The 16,434-nt window shown below is 47.0% G+C and overlaps 1 protein-coding gene across 3 annotated transcripts in view; it reads left to right on the top strand.

Moving 5' to 3' along the window:
- The window catches only part of PLEKHM3 (pleckstrin homology domain containing M3), a 1,535,517-nt gene that overhangs the window by 855,735 nt on the left and 663,348 nt on the right, over positions 1–16,434 (top strand). For all 3 annotated transcript variants that reach the window (XM_073552250.1, XM_073552252.1, XM_073552251.1), the window contains exon 5: positions 4,984–5,177. In XM_073552250.1, the coding sequence (XP_073408351.1) occupies positions 4,984–5,177 (194 nt within the window). The remainder of the gene's footprint in view (positions 1–4,983; positions 5,178–16,434) is intronic.

The following is a 16,434-nucleotide window of genomic DNA, read 5'->3' as shown; positions in this document are numbered from 1 at the left end:
AGATTACGGAGGACCCTACATGTAACCCACTCAGAATGTAGGACCCCAATGTGGAGTTTCACCTCAGCCACAAACTCCGTAATCTCCCCTTGTGGGAGGGGAGCGGCATTAATGGTAACCACCTGAATGGGATGAGGGAGTTTTTCGATCTTAAACCTGGCAGTGCGTGCAAACTCCTCATCTATGAGATTGGTGGCGGAACCGCTATCCACAAACACTGATATTGGTAGCTCTCTGCCCTTGATAATAACCTTGGCAGGGAGCATACATTGAGATACCATCATGGAGGATATGCATACGCTCAGTTGGGCCTCCTCCATACCCTCTGAGCTTAACAGTTTTCCGCCGGTGCGACTTTCTTCGGTAGTACAGGACAAGCGTTAACATAATGATTTCTTTTACCGCAGTAAAAACATGCTCCGGGCTTCCTGAACCCAGGAAAGCGACGCTTAACCTGCGACACCCCCGCAATTTGCATAGGTTCAGTGGGCTCACCTGCAGCAACCACACTTGCACCTCTGCTTTCCCCCAGGGGTAGCGTCTCCTGTGCCCCCTGACGCAAACAGCGATCAATACGTATAACCAAACTCATGGCAGACTCCAACGATGCAGGAGTCTCATACATCAGGAGGGCCTGTTTAACGTTCCCTGAAACCCCATGAATAAACTGGCTCCGCAGCGCTGGGTCGTTCCACTGTGTGTCTACTGCCCAACGGCGAAATTCTGAACAATAGTCTTCCGCCATACGTTCCCCCTGGCGGAGGGCACGGATTTTAGATTCCGCAAGAGCCAATCTGTCAGGATCATCATAAATGAGCCCGAGTGCAGAAAAAACATTATCGACAGAATGAAATGTAGCAGAGTCAGCTGGTAAGGAAAATGCCCATGCTTGGGGGTCACCACTCAGTAATGACAACACTAGCCCTACCCGCTGAGCCTCATTACCTGAGGAGACAGGGCGCATGCGGAAGTATAACTTGCAGGCCTCCTGAAATATGACAAATTTGCTGCATTCCCCTGAGAATCGTTCTGGCAGCGGGATCTTCGGCTCTGCACCGATACCTGCAGAAGCCGCTTGCACATTAGCTACAACCAGGCCCTGCTGCTGAACTGCCCCTTTCAACTCGGAGACCTGTAAGGACAGCGCCGCCAACTGGCGGGTTATGGAATCCATGGGATCCATGGACTCCTGAAAAATGTAGGCCGATTATAATGTCGCGCGGGGCTTAGGTCAACTAAGGCTGAAATACCTGGGGCCCCTGTGGTGTCCCTTTAACTAGGGGAAACCCTGTCTGACCCTCAACCCAGGGTTTGTGCTGATGGTGCAAATGCCTGAGCCTCCAACCTTTCCTTATCTCCTGCTCAGCCCTAAGCTTAACCTTCCACCCAGTGAGGAGACAAACCACCAAAGCCCCACACAGTAATGACAGACAGGGAGAACTTAAACTGCACCGCGCCGCATACACACAGGACTATACAGTAATGTGAACAGGGCAAAACAAAGCACAAATATGGGAAGGCGAAAAGGTAACAATGGATCATACGCCACCAGATATGAATCTCTCTCTCTCCAACACCTCCACTCCAGACCGGAACCACTTGGTAGGAAACACAAGCTATAATCGGTGATGCCCATAGGCCAGCACGACTATTTAAAGACCGTGGGCGTGACCAAACATCCAAGCTGATCTCCAGCTAGATTAACCCCAGATAGCCTGAGAAAATCAAGCCGGCGCCACTGAGGCTATAGTGGACGGAGGTGGAACTACCTCTGCCTGCCGGATGCTGTGGTGTGAATAGCGTCCGACATGACACATGCTCCTCCGTGTGCACTACCATCTTAGTAGTGGTCGATCGCTTTTCCAAGATGACCCATTTCATCCCGCTGCCCGGGTTGTCTACGGCCTCTGAGCTAGCCAAGGTCTTCATACACCAGATCTTTAGGCTTCACGGGCTTCCTCAACGAATTGTCTCCGATCGAGGGGTCCAATTTACCTCCCGTTTCTGAAGGGCACTCAGCAAGCTCATGGGTATATCTCTGGACTTATCCGCTTATCACCCTCAGTCCAATGGGCAAGTGGAACGGATCAATCAGGTATTAACAGCCTACCTGCGTCACTTCTCTAACGCCCATCAAGACAACTGGGTGTCTCTACTGCCGTGAGCAGAGTTCGCCCACAACAATCATCCTAATGAGTCCACCACTAAAACGCCATTCTTTGTGGCTTCCGGCCAGAACCCTGGTGTTCCACTACCTCTCTCTACGCCCTCTGGTGTTCTCGCAGCAGATGACCTCGCTACCGAATTTTCTCAAGTCTGGAAGGAGACCAGAGAGGCACTTGAACGATCCAGTATCCAGATTAAGAGGCATGCAGACAAGAGGCGCAAGGATCTTCCGCCATACCAACCTGGGGACAAAGTTTGGCTGTCAACTAAGTATATCCGTTTAAAGATACCTTCTTACAAACTGGGTCCTCGGTACACCGGTCCGTTCGAGGTTTTGGGACGCAATAACATCGTGGCTTATAAATTGAAGCTGCCGGCTTCGCTTCGGGTCCCTAACGCCTTCCATGTCTCGCTCCTTAAGCCTGTTGTTCTGAATCGGTTTCACCCAGTCCACCTCCTTCTCCTCAGCCAGTAGGGGCCGATGGCGTCTTTGAGGTGAAAGAAATTCTTGCCGTGAAAAGAGTTCGGGGGCGTACTCTCTACCTCATTGATTGGAAGGGTTTTGGTCCCGAAGAGAGGTCCTGGGAACCCAGGGAGAATGTTAATGCTCCTCTTCTATTAAGATTTTTATCTAACCTCAGGAGAGGGAGACGTAAAGGGGGGTACTGTCACGTCAGCGGCGGTAGCCACCGCCGCCCCAGCAGCAGCGGGGCCTGCCGCCGCCTATACTCACCGGCGCTCGCCTCCCCGCTCTGTGCCCGCCTCCTCCTTTTCCTCTGTCCGGCGCGTGCCTGCTTCCTGTGGCGCCTTAGGCCGCAGGCGCACACTTTCCAGGTCTCTTAACCCTGGAGCGCCCGCCCAGGAGCCTAGGCGCCCAATCAGCTGGCAGCACCAGGTATATCAGGCGTCTCCAACATGGTGGAGACGCCTGATTATCGTGTGCCTTTCCTACGGTATCCTGGCCCAGTGTTTAGGGGTTTCCCCTTCTCACTCTCTGTCTCTGTCCTATACTCCATGTCTCCGTCCTGTACTCCAGTGCCCAGTCCTGTACTCCGTGTCTCCGTCCTGCACTCCAGTGCCCAGTCCTGTACTCCGTGTCTCCGTCCTGCACTCCAGTGCCCAGTCCTGTACTCCGTGTCTCCGTCCTGCAATCCAGTGCCCAGTCCTGTACTCCGTGTCTCCGTCCTGTACTCCAGTTCCCAGTCCTGTGCTCCGTGTCTCCATCCTGTACTCCAGTGCCCAGTCCTGTTCTCTGTGTCTCCGTCCTGTACTCCAGTGCCCAGTCCTGTACTCCATGTTTCCGTCCTGCTCCCACTCTGTACTTCCTACTCCCTTCTTCATTCCGTGCTCAGTCCTGCACCCCTCACTCAGTCTTTTGAGCCGCCCCTCTTTGGTCTAGCAGTCGCGGCATCTGTCTTCCGAGGGCCTGCCCCTAATGGCCCCTGTATAGGGGTCGGCACCACCTGGCGCGCTCGCCCCTGGGAGCTCCAGTGCCGCGATCCAGAGGGTCCACTCTCGGACGTAACCTACCCGTGGTCAGTATACGTCACATAAGTGTTGCAGTGTTTTCAGTACTTTCATTGTGCTCTCTCCCTGCTCATCATCAGCTTAATTGTAGCAGTGCAAGGTATTATAACATTGACTTATTCACTTAATTTTGCATTTCGATATGTGTGTTGTGATAAACAGCCATGTTAATCATGAAATAACAGATCTGGAGCATCTTTTCTTAGGACTCTATGTTGTATAATCCCTATTATTCCTCCTGAAATGTATAAATGTTTTATTCACTTATATGACGCCATTAATTCCACAGCGATCCATATACATTATCATGACTGTCACCCTTGGAGCTCATAATCTATATTCCCTATCAGTGCGTCACCCAAACACGGAGAGCACATCCAAAGTCATTGCAGATGATGGCCATGATGTAAAGCATATGCAAGTAGTTTTTATGTTGTAAGCATTTACTATAAGCTATGAGATAATAATTACAGTCATAATAAAACCAGCTTCTCCAGCTACAAAAAAATTTCAAGGAGGCATCACCTTTTTTTTTGCGTGCCCTACTTTTACTGACTGCAACCCTGAAAGGGATTTGAACCCAAGACCTCAGTGCTGCAATGCTATCCACTGAGCCACCTTGTTGTGTCTACTGTTACTTTTGATATAAAACCATGAATTTGATGATAACATTTTATCGCTAAATCCAGAACATTTAATTTGCACAGTATCATAATGCTTGCACAGTACTTTATGAATTAATGTATACAAAATAAATGGTGTCACTAATGGATTGTGAAGGTTGAACACAAATCACATCAGATTATCTGTTGGTGATCACAGGACACAATGTTCAATGTTACAATGTAACCATCGCTATTCAGACATTCCTGGCCCAATTTTGTTCTCAACACTTATCTGACATCATTTCTTAGTCTGGAGTAATGATCATATTGTTCATCGCGGAGATGATTCTCTGCTGATGTCAATGAACCCTAAAAGAAGGTTGCATAGTAATAATTTCCTCCTACATGGAAAACGTTTTTCCCTCGATTGTTGCTTAATGCATACAATTTGTCTGACGTACTGTATTTCAATTAAAAATAATTTAAAAAGCTATTTACAAGCTAAAGGAAGGTTGCATCTTTTCATGAAGCGTTGTGCATGTTAGGCAGGTGCGCTCGCTAACAATATATGCTTCCCAGCTGTGAGATTACGAGGGGCATATAATCAGCCTGTCGTCCCCAATAGAAACAAAGACTTCAGATTTCAAGAAAAGCTGCGCAGACAAAGTGCTCTCTCTTTTTTCAGATATCGAAGCAAGCAAGAGAGTTTCTGGAGTATGTGTATGAAGAGCCCCTGATTGACGTGCAGCAGGAGAACCCATTGCTCTATAGGCATGTGGATACGTTGGCACAAGTTGTACGTCTGAGGCAGCAGCTAAAGTCACTTCGGGCCTATCTTTTCAGCTGTCGAGCCGTGGTTGCAGAGGATCTGCGTAGGAGGTGAGTGTTATGAGTGACAACATCAGAAAAATAGGAATCCTTCTTTTCATGTAAATTCTTTAACTAATTATTGCATGAGAGCTACTGCACCTGCCACCCAATAATTAGCCCCATATGAGGTCACTGAAAATATTCTGTGCGCTAAGCAAGGTTTTTCTTTATGGAGATAGACTGAAATAGATCACATGTCTATGAAGTCCTCTGACTAGTAGTACCTGATCCACCGTCCTTCTTTCTCTTTTAGCTAGAATCTGAAGTTCTGATGGCATGTGTGATTACTTGCTGCCATTCCTAGTAAAAAATCTAAGCAGCTAAATAAAATAATAGCATGCAATTTACATTTTCTAAAAATTAAAGCAGTTTGGCTTCCATGTTTTATAATAGATTGTTACTTTTTGTATAGATCTCAGACCTCATAAGACTGGTGTATTTACATAAAAAATCTACATCAGCATGACATGAATAATCTTGATATCAAGATTAACATTGTACGAGTACAGCTATAGAGTGACAGAGTTCATGAGTCCAAAGTACTAAGGAGCTGTCCATCCTGCTAGGTTGGCAGAGTGGAAACAATTCTACCGCCATTTTGACATGGATTTTCAAAGCAAGTGTGATTTGTTTAAAGTGGACCTTTCATCAGTTTGAGCATGTTAAAGTTGCTTCATCATGGCATAGTGGCTGCATAGCTGAATAAACCTTCTTTTTTATTTTTTAATTTCTCATCTTCATAGTAGAGATATTAGCTTGTAACATATAAGTTCTAATTTCCACTGAGACCAAGGTAGCTTTAGCATAGATTCTTCTTTAGGGCTGTTTCTTTTTCCTTTGCATGACGTTGATCAATCACAAGCAAGGAGGCATCAAACAATAGAAATAAAGAACACGCCCCACTGCTTTCTCTGTGTGAGACATGTAATAACATATTGTTCTGCTTTCCTCACTGATCTGTCAGCAATAACTGTGATTACAAGGGGGAAGGGAGTAGAGCTCACCTCTCACAAACTGTCAGCTCTGTTCTTCTCCAAATTCCACTCTTACTGACAGTGCTGGGAGATGAGAGTTGCAGTTGTGATGGATGGAACATCCAGAAACTCTACAGCAGTTTTAGATCCACATCTCCAAACATTTAACTCCCGTATAGCGGGTGTAGCGCCGGCATCCCACTGCCCTGTTTCCCTGGCAGCTTGTTCACTGCCACAGCCCTCATCCTGCACCTTCTCCTCCTTCCTCATTGGCTGCTTTCCAGGGTGCCCACATGGAGCACAGATCCCCGGCCACTGTGCTTAAGGCGCCTGTGCTCCCTCCTTAAAGGAGCCAAGCACGCCATCCTAAAGTGTCCACAGGCAATGGCTGGGGGACACTTATTATTTAAGGCACCTTCACCTGCATGGAGCTGCCTGTGCCAAGCCTAACCCCACCATCAGGCGCACTACTGAAAAGTCTGATGCTCACCTAGTTATGCCCCTCCAGGCTCTCCTCCAATCACAGTACAGTGGTTCCACCACTCACATTACAGCGGGACATTTTAAATCTACTTTGGTGCATCATTCAATGTTTCTCCAATGCATGATTCCTGTCACCTGAACACTACTGCCAATTGCAGCCCTTACAGGAGTGACAAGTATGCCAGACTTTGTTATTTTCACCCCATCTGTACCATTGGCAACATTTTTATTCAGACCACACAGCCACTTTTAACAACCTTTTTTTTTAAAATAGTGTTATTTCCATCAGCACTTAACTACAGAAGACAACCAGAAATAGTACTAGTCCCCTAAATCCAACAGATCATCAGGAGTCCGGGAATTCAAAATTTTTACATAGCCTTGCTTAATTTATCTGCCTTCTGTCTTCAGTATTTCTGTAGCCGTTTCTAATGTCTTTGGAAATATCCTGGTTTAGGGAGAGAGGGAAAAGACAAGTGCGACGCTTCCTCTGAGCGTAATACATTTTTACCAAAAATTATTTTAGTATTGGTAATGCTCACCTTCAATCAGTAAGAAATGCAGATTCTCAATGAATCAATTCTTTAGGAACTTCTCCTCCATGTCTTGTACAGTATAATCCAATAAGGTGTGCAGTTCACTTTGGAGAACTATGTGTTGATCCTTCTTTGGATCTACATATGTGGTGAATTCTACGTAAAAAGAAGCTCCAAGCGAATGTGGCGCTAATCACCGTAGGATTTCTTGAATACATCCATTTCCAGTGAAAATCTATTACTAAAAATTTATTTTCTCAAAAAAAAAATTTTTTAAAAATATTTTTAACCCATTTCTGAAATTTAACGTACTATCCCGTCCATGTGCCCTGGGCCCGTATGCCCATGAACGGGATAATATGTCATAGCAATCAGCTGCGCTCATGGGGGGGAGTGCAGCTGATCGCGGCTGGGTGTCAGCTGATTATCACAGCTGACACCCGGCACTATGCGCCAGGAGCAGTCACGGACCGCTCCCAGCACATTAACCCCCGGCACACTGCGATCAAATATGATCGCAGTGTACTTGGGGCATACGGAAGAATCACGGAGGGATGGGGGTCCCTGCGTTCTTCCCTGAGACCCACAGAACAATGCAATGCGCTCGCGTTGTTCCGAGGGCCCCCTCCCTGCAGGCCCCTTGGATCCAAGATGGCCGCGGGGGCCTTCTGGGTCCTGCAGGGAGGTGGCTTCTCAGTGCCTGATGAGAGCAGGCACTGACAAGCCGCCTGCAGTGCCTGTCAGATCACTGATTTGACACTGCATTGCAAAAAGTCAGATCAGCGATCTGACTTTATATAGTAATGTCCCACACTGGGACAATATAATAAAGTAAAAAAAAAATTGTGTAAGTGATTTTTAACCCCTTTACCGCCAAGGGTGGTCAATTTTTGCAATTCGGACCACTGTCCCTTTATAAGGTAATAACTCTGGAATGCTTAAATGGATCTCGGTGATTCTGACAAGGTTTTCTCGTGACATATTGTACTTCATGTTAGTGGTAAAATTTAATTGATATAACTTGCATTTATGTGTGAAAAGAACAGAAATTTGGCGAAAATTTCACAATTTTCCAACTTTGAATTTTTATGCCCTTAAATCACGGAGATATGGCACATAAAATACTTAATAAATAACATATCCCACATGTTTACTTTACATCAGCACAATTTTGGAACCAAAAGTTTTTTTGTTAGGAAGTTATAAGGGTTAAAAGTTGACCAGCGATTTCTCATTTTTGCAACACCATTTTATTTTTGCGGACCACATCACATTTTAAGTCATTTTGAGGGGTCTATATGATAGAAAATTCCCAAAAGTGACACCGTTCTAAAAACTGCACCCCTCAAGGTGCTCAAAACCACATTCAAGAAGTTTATTAACCCTTCAGGTGCTTCACATGAATTTTTTGAATGTTTAAAAAAAATGAACATTTAACTTTTTTTCACTAAAAAATTATTTCAGGTCCAATTTTTTTTTATTTTACCAAGGGTAACAGGAGAAATTGGACTGCAAAAGTTATTGTGCAATTTGTCCTGAGTACGCCGATGCCTGATATTTGGAGCGGAACCACTGTTTCGGCACATGGCAGAGCTCAGAAGGGAAGGAGCGCCGTTTGACTTGTTCAATGCAAAATTGGCTGGAATTTAGATCGGACGCCATGTCACGTTTGGAGAGCCCCTGATGGGCCCAAACAGTGGAAACCCCCACAAGTGACACCATTTTGGAAACTAGACCCCCCCAGGGAACTTATCTAGATGTGAGGTGAGAACTTTAAACCCCCAAGTGCTTCACAGAAGTTTATAACGCCCGGGCGTAAAATTAAAAAATCACATTTTTTAAAAAAAAATGATCTTTTCACCCCCAATTTTTATTTTCCCAAGGGTAACAGGACCCCAAAAGTTATTGTGCAATTTGTCCTGAGTATGCTGATACCCATCATGTGGGGGTAAACCACTATCTGGGCGCATAGCAGAGCTCAGAAGGGAAGCAGCACCATTTGAGTTTTTTGGCTGGAATTGGGATCGGACGCCATGCAGCGTTTGGAAAGCCCCTGATGTGCCTAAACAGTGGAAACTCCCCAAAAGTGACACCATTTTGGAAACTAGACCCCCCAAGGAACTTATCTAGATGAGTGGTGAGCACTTTGAACCCCCAAGGGCTTCACAGAAGTTTATAACGCCCAGGCGTGAAAAGAAAAAAAATCATATTTTTTCCACAAGCATGATCTTTAGTCCCGAATTTTTTTATTTTGCCAAGGGTAACAGTAGAAATTGGACCCCAAGAGTTGTTGTCCAATTTGTCCTGAGTACGCTGATACCCCATATGTGGGAGAAAACTACTGTATGAGCACACGTCGGGGCTCGGAAGGGAAGTAGTGACGTTTTGGAATGCAGACTTTGATGGAATGGTCTGCGGGTGTTATGTTGCCTTTGGAGAGCCCCAGATGTACCTAAACTGTGGAAACCCCCTACAAGTGACCCCATTTTGGAAACTAAACCCCCCAAGAAACTTATCTAGATGTGTGGTGGGCACTTTGAACCCCCAAGTGTTTCACAGAAGTTTACAATGTAGAGTTGTAAGAATAAAAAAATCACATTTAAAAAAAAAAAATGATTTTTAGTCCCCAATTTTTTGGAAGTTGGACCCCAAACTTTATTGTCAAATATGTCCTGAGTACGCTGGTACCCCACATGTTGGAGAAAACTACTGTTTGGGCACACGTCAGGGCTCGAAAGGGAAGTAGTGACATTTTGGCATGCAGACTTTGATGGAATGGTCTGCGGGTGTCATGTTCCGTTTGCAGAGCCCCTGATGTGCCTAAACAGTAAAAAAAACCCACAAGTGACATAATTTTGGATGCTAGACCCCAAAAGAACAAATCTAGATGTGCCCCCTTTTTTATAACTAATCTACTGTTTCATGTAAAGTAAATTAGTAGTGCATGGAGGTTTGGTACAATTTGAAGCAATCCTTCATACGCAGGCCAGGTTTTTCGGGGCAGGTGTCACATTGATAAATGGTGTCCTTACGTATTCCCCTCTTGTAACACACTCGGCACCTTTTTTGTGGGTTACCTTTTCTTCCAGTTGGCAGGACCACCCCCAGAAAATGCTGACCTGGTACAATACGAGCACCTTCAATTCCAGAAGTACTGGGGCCCGCTTCTTCTGCAGTGCCAAATATCAGGGCCTTAACCACTACCTTCTGGAACTGAAGGTACGACGTATCTATGTGACGTGCAAATCGTGACAGCAGGAAAGCATTGAGCATTGAGCATTGCCATTTGTACGATGTGCAGCTTTTTGTACCACACCTTGGCCTTTCTCAAAACATTGTACGGTTGGAGGAGTTTATCGGAGAGATCAACACCCATTTATCCAGCAGTGGGTGCAGCAAAATCCACACAATTTTCCAACTCACTCCCAGGACAGGGGGACACTCAGGGGGTTCAATCCTGGTGTCCTTCCCTTCGTAAACTCTAAACCTGTGGGTGTACCCTGAGGTACTCTCACACAGTTTGTAGAGTTTGATTTCATACCTGGCCCTCTTGCTGGCCAGGTACTGATGGGGTCACGCTCATGCCTTGGCTGATTGGCGCGAGCCAGGGGGTTGTGGCCCCACTGTGCCACAAACCAGACTACCCTGGAAGGGGCGTGACTAAGACAGCTACCTTGGTCTTCGCTGGAGCCTCTGATGGTGAGGTCAGGCTTGTGCGGCAGGTAGCTGCCGGGTGCCACTCCAGGGTGGTGTCTGGCTGTGGCTGCTGATCCCACTCGGGGACAAGTCACTTGGACAGGTGTGACTGACAGGCAGGCTGAGACACAGGGCAAGGAGATATGGCTGAGACACAGGGCAAGCAGGCACGGCTGAGACACAGGGCAAGCAGGCACGGCTGAGACGCAGGGCAAACAGGCACGGCTTGGAGACACAGGGCAGGCTGGTACAGATGAGACACAGAGCAGGCTAGCACGGCTTGAGACAGAGGTCAGGCGGGCACGGCTTGAGACAGAGGTCAGACGGGCACGGCTTGAAACAGAGGTCAGGCGGGCACGGCTTGAGACACAGGTCAGGCGGGCACGGCTTGAGACAGAGGGCAGGCGGGCACGGCTTGAGACAGAGGGCAAGTGGGCACGGCTTGAGACACAGGGCAGGCAGGTGTGGTGTATGAAGAAACAGGTAGGGACCTGTTCACACAGCAGGAACGGGTACTGATACAGGCAGGAATGAGTGGAATATGAAGGAACAGGTTTAGCCCTGTTCACACAGCGGGTACAGGTAAGGATATAGGCAGGAAGGAGTGGAATATGAAAGAACAGGTTTTGGACCTGTTCACACAGGAGGTGCAGGTATGGATACAGGCAGGAGTGTGGAGTAGGCTGAGCTGCAGGAGTGTGGAGTAGGCTGAGCTGCAGGAGTGCGGAGAAGGCGGAGCTGCAGGAGTGCAGAGTAGGCAGAGCCGCAGGAGTGCGGAGAGAAGCTGCAGAAAGAGGTTCTGCAGCGGCAGCAGGGGCAGAGCAAAGCTGAACCACAAGGTCTGTGGAGAGAAGCTGCAGCAAGAAGTTCTGCAGCAGCAGAGAAGACATAGAGGCAAGGCTGCAGAGGCACAGAGTGGCAAGGTTGCAGAGGCACAGACAGAGTGGCAAGGCTGCAGAGGCACAGAGTGGCAAGGCTGCAGAGGCACAGACAGGGGCAAGGCTGCAGAGGCACAGACAGGGGCAAGGCTGCAGAGGCACAGACAGAGGGGCAAGGCTGCAGAGGCACAGACAGAGGGGCAAGGCTGCAGAGGCACAGACAGAGGGGCAAGGCTGCAGAGGCACAGACAGAGGGGCAAGGCTGCAGAGGCACAGACAGAGCGGCAAGGCTGCAGAGGCACAGACAGAGCGGCAAGGCTGCAGAGGCACAGACAGAGCGGCAAGGCTGCAGAGGCACAGACAGAGCGGCAAGGCTGCAGAGGCACAGACAGAGCGGCAAGGCTGCAGAGGCACAGACAGCGTGGCAAGGCTGCAGAGGCACAGACAGCGTGGCAAGGCTGCAGAGGCACAGACAGCGTGGCAAGGCTGCAGAGGCACAGACAGCGTGGCAAGGCTGCAGAGGCACAGACAGCGTGGCAAGGCTGCAGAGGCACAGACAGAGCGGCAAGGCTGCAGAGGCACAGACAGAGCGGCAAGGCTGCAGAGGCACAGACAGAGCGGCAAGGCTGCAGAGGCACAGACAGAGCTGCAAGGCTGCAGAGGCACACACAGAGCTTGCAAGGGTGCAGAACACAGAGCTTGCAAAGGTGTAGAGCACAGACAGAGCTTGCAAAGGTGCAGAGCAGAGACAGCTTGCAAAGGTGCAGAGCACCGACAGGGAGGACACAAGGAAGGACACAGCAGGGAAGGAAGCCACAGACAAGGAGACAGTACAGGATATACAGCCTCCTGGAGGGTAGAAGGACAAGAAAACACAAGGCTACGACCGAGACACAGAGACCAGGATATGCAGCCTCCTGGAGGGCAGACAAAGAATACAAAGCAAGGCTATAGTATTCCTACAGAGAGGAGATACACAGAACAGGGCCTGGCTTCCTCAGCAGATACTAACTGAGTATAGACATTGCACAGGCAATGTTCAGTGGGTGTGGCAGATCTAAATAGTTGAGGGCTCTAGGTAATTGGTCAGGGACAGATTGAACAGGTGCACCCTGACTGCATAAGAACCAGAGAGTTCTGGTGCCACCACCCTATACACACATAGCCAGGAAGCATACAGGAGAACAGAGACATAGAGCACAGAGCATAGGACTGGCAGCAAACAGAATTCACAGCATGACCCGGAGCAGTGAGTAAGTTGGTGTGCGGGGGAAGGGAGGCCATGCAGTGATGCCAGAAGGGTTGTTACAAATGGAATCTGAGCCTTCCCTTAAAATGAACTAAGGACTCATCCACGCACATGTCCCTTTGCGTGGGGACATGTGAAGTGTTCGATGACTGACCGAACTTTGAACATCCTGTCAAAGTTGGGGTCATCTCGTTCGGGACACTGTGCATTATCGGTATAATCAATGCAATGACAAAATATAATTCAGCTCACCACCTGGATGTTCATGATGGAGGACAGAAAGCACGAGCAAGGACACATCTCCGCCAGATGTCACAGAAGATTCTTTGAAAAAGAGACAAGTCCAGCTCCGAGAATAAAATCTAAAAAACTGAGTTTAAGAACACAATGTTCTAAATGCGTCCACGTCCTCCCTGGGCAATTCCTTTTCAGACATCCCGGTTGGGTATATCCTGTATTATGAATGTTGCAGCCATATCACTTTTTTAATGGATTTCCTTTTTTTTTTTTAAACATCTTTTTATTAAGTTTTAAATGCATACAAGAAGAACATATAAAACTAACGGATATATGTAACAGAGCATTTGAATTCAAGAAAATTATTCAGTAGTTTATCAATTACGCGTAGTATGACATTTGATTTCAAACAAAATCTCTTTTCATGTAAAGCTAGTATGTAGTAATAAAAAGAAAGCAGATTTCCTTACAGTATGACTGTACTGTTCTAACTCCAAGATTTTCATAATTTCGAGGAATTAATGCCTGTACATATAATCCTATTTCTTTTAAGTTTTAAGGTAAAAGTTAGGAAGGTGTAGGGGGGAGAGAGGGATAGGGTGATAGGAGAGTCTTCCAAACAGGGGGGAAGGCGGAGATGGTATCTGATTCCAACATAATACAGAAGGTCTATAGGGATAGTAATATGCAAATTGCCTCTTCAGAAAGAAAGAGGACTTTTACTCTACAGCGCCACCTATTGGTAGTAGCGATCCTACAAGTCACAATCAACCCTTTAACGAGTCTTGTAGTATGACTTAGGATACAAGCCAAATCAGAATCTCAATTTGCAATAGGGATAGTAGTGTGAGTCACATATTACACAGCTCACCTTTCAATCGAGATCCGAGATAACCCTCCAGAAAACTTCAGTTACTCAGTGCTCCTGAACTTTGAATATTCATCTGTTTCCCTATATGATACCCATGGGGCCCAAGTCTCCCTAAATTTAGCAGTCGAAAGGTGTGAAAAATCCACTATTTCTTCTATCTCTATATATATTTCTGAATGTGTGTGTGTGTGTGTGTCTGTGGGTATCACCAACCAATCACGAAGCATCTTTCATTTCACCAGAGCAGTGTAAAAGATGAGCTGTGATTGGTTGCTATGATCAACAGTTTTCCTTGCAACCAATCACTACGCATCTTTCATTTCACCAGAACTGTTTTGGTTGCTATGAGCAACAGTTTTCCCTCTCTAGAAAACACCTCAGCAGACACTGATATGGTGGGAGAAATCTAGCATTCCCGGAAATATAAGATCCCAGCCATTGTCTGCCCCCCAAAAAGGAGCAGAGAGCACATGACAGAAATAAATCACCTCTTCCATGCCTATATACACATCACACATCCTATAGGCACATCTTCCCACTTAAAGGGATTGTTGGCATAGAAGTCAGGGCAAATCCCTCAGCACTCTGATACTGACCCCAGGCTTCTATTAAAGGGATCATTGATATGGAAGTCAGGGCAAATCCATCCAGCGCTCTGATACTGACCCCTGGCTTCTATTAAAGGGATCATTGGTATGGAAGTTAGGGCAATTTCACTCAGCATTCTGGTTCTGACCCCAAGCTCTCTTAAAAGGATCCCCAGTATGGAAGTCAGGGCAATTGCCTTCAAATGCTCTGGTACTGACCCCAGGCTCTCTTAAAGAGATCTCCTGTATGGAAGTTAGGGCAAATCCCTCAGCGCTCTGAATCTGACCCCAGGATTCTATTAAAGGGATCATTGGTATGCAAGTCAGGGCAAATCCACTCAGCGCTCTGGTTCTGATCCCAGGCCTCTCTTAAAGGGATCCCCGGTTTGTAAGTTAGGGCAATTCCACTCAGCGCTCGGGTTCTGACCCCAGGCCTCTCTTAAAGGGTTCCCCAGTATGGAAGTGAGGGCACATCCACTCTGCGCTTTGGTACTGACCCCAGGCCTCTCTTAAAGGGATCTCCAGTATGGAAGTTAGGGTAAATCCCTCAGTGCTCTGATTCTCACCCCAGGCTTCTATTAAAGGGATCATTGATATGGAAGTTAGGGCAATTCCACTCAGCGCTCTTGTTCTGACCCCAGGCTGACGGGATGATGTGGGATATTAGGGGTAGTAGTCCGGTGGCTCTGGCTGACGGGACGATGTGGGATATTAGGGGTAGTAGTCCGGTTGCTCTGGCTGACGGGATGATGTGGGATATTAGGGGTAGTAGTCCATTAGCTCTGGATGACGGGATGATGTGGGATATTATAGTGAACGTGGCTATGCGGAGTGGGCGGGGCTATACACTCAGCTTTATATATGTGTATGTATATATAGCTATACAAAAAAACCTGACCAGCATCTTCCAAGTGTGAATAGGTGCAAGCTGCAGTAACTGGAAAACATATATAAAAAAAGCACATCAGCACCCTGTGAATGCCAAGACCTATAATGTCAATGGAAATAAAAACTTTCAAACGCTCTGTCCCTCAGCAAGATGTACTTACAAAAGCGAAGGTTCTTAGCGCATGATTTGGCCAATTCATGTGTGCCCGTCAACCGCGGCAAGGTGACACTTCTCTGACGGGTCCTGTCTGAACCCTACCATATCCTACTGTATATGCCACTTTCAGGTAAAAAAAAAAAAAAAACTATTATAATGGACAAACATGTCTCTCCTGGGCTGCAAGCCTACAAGTGAATGGGCTAGTAGAACTGGCTGAGAACACCTGCAGGTTAACGGTAGGAGTGCAAGGGTCAAGCAGAGGGAGTCACATTTTTTTCCCAAGTGTGAATAGGTGCAAGCTGCAGTGACTGCAAAACATATATAAAAAAGCACAGCAGCACCCTGTGACTGCCTCACCTTCGCTGTTGAACACATACATTTGAAATATAGCTGTAATTAGCATTTCAGGAAAGCCAAATTTCAAAAGAGTCTCCTGCATGAAAGTCCAGTCCACCCTGTCGAACGCTTTTTCTGCATCCGTTCCCATAAGTATTAGGGGCCTCCTATTGAGGTGTGCATGCTGCATCAAATATAGGACTCTTAGAGAATTGTCTTTGCCTTCCCTGACGTTCACAAATCCTGTTTGGTCTGGTGATATCAATGAGCCTAAGACCAAACTCACCCTTTTGGCAATCATTTCTGCAAAGAGCTTACGATCATTATTTAATAGTGAGGTTGGTCTGTAATTACTACATAGCTCGGGGTCT

This window comes from Dendrobates tinctorius, unplaced genomic scaffold, assembly GCF_039654945.1.
Source record: "Dendrobates tinctorius isolate UK_male_01 unplaced genomic scaffold, ASM3965494v1 ptg000188l, whole genome shotgun sequence".
Lineage (NCBI taxonomy): Eukaryota > Metazoa > Chordata > Amphibia > Anura > Dendrobatidae > Dendrobates > Dendrobates tinctorius.
Note: the sequence above shows the minus strand (reverse complement) of the source record. Positions and strands in the feature narration are given on the sequence as shown.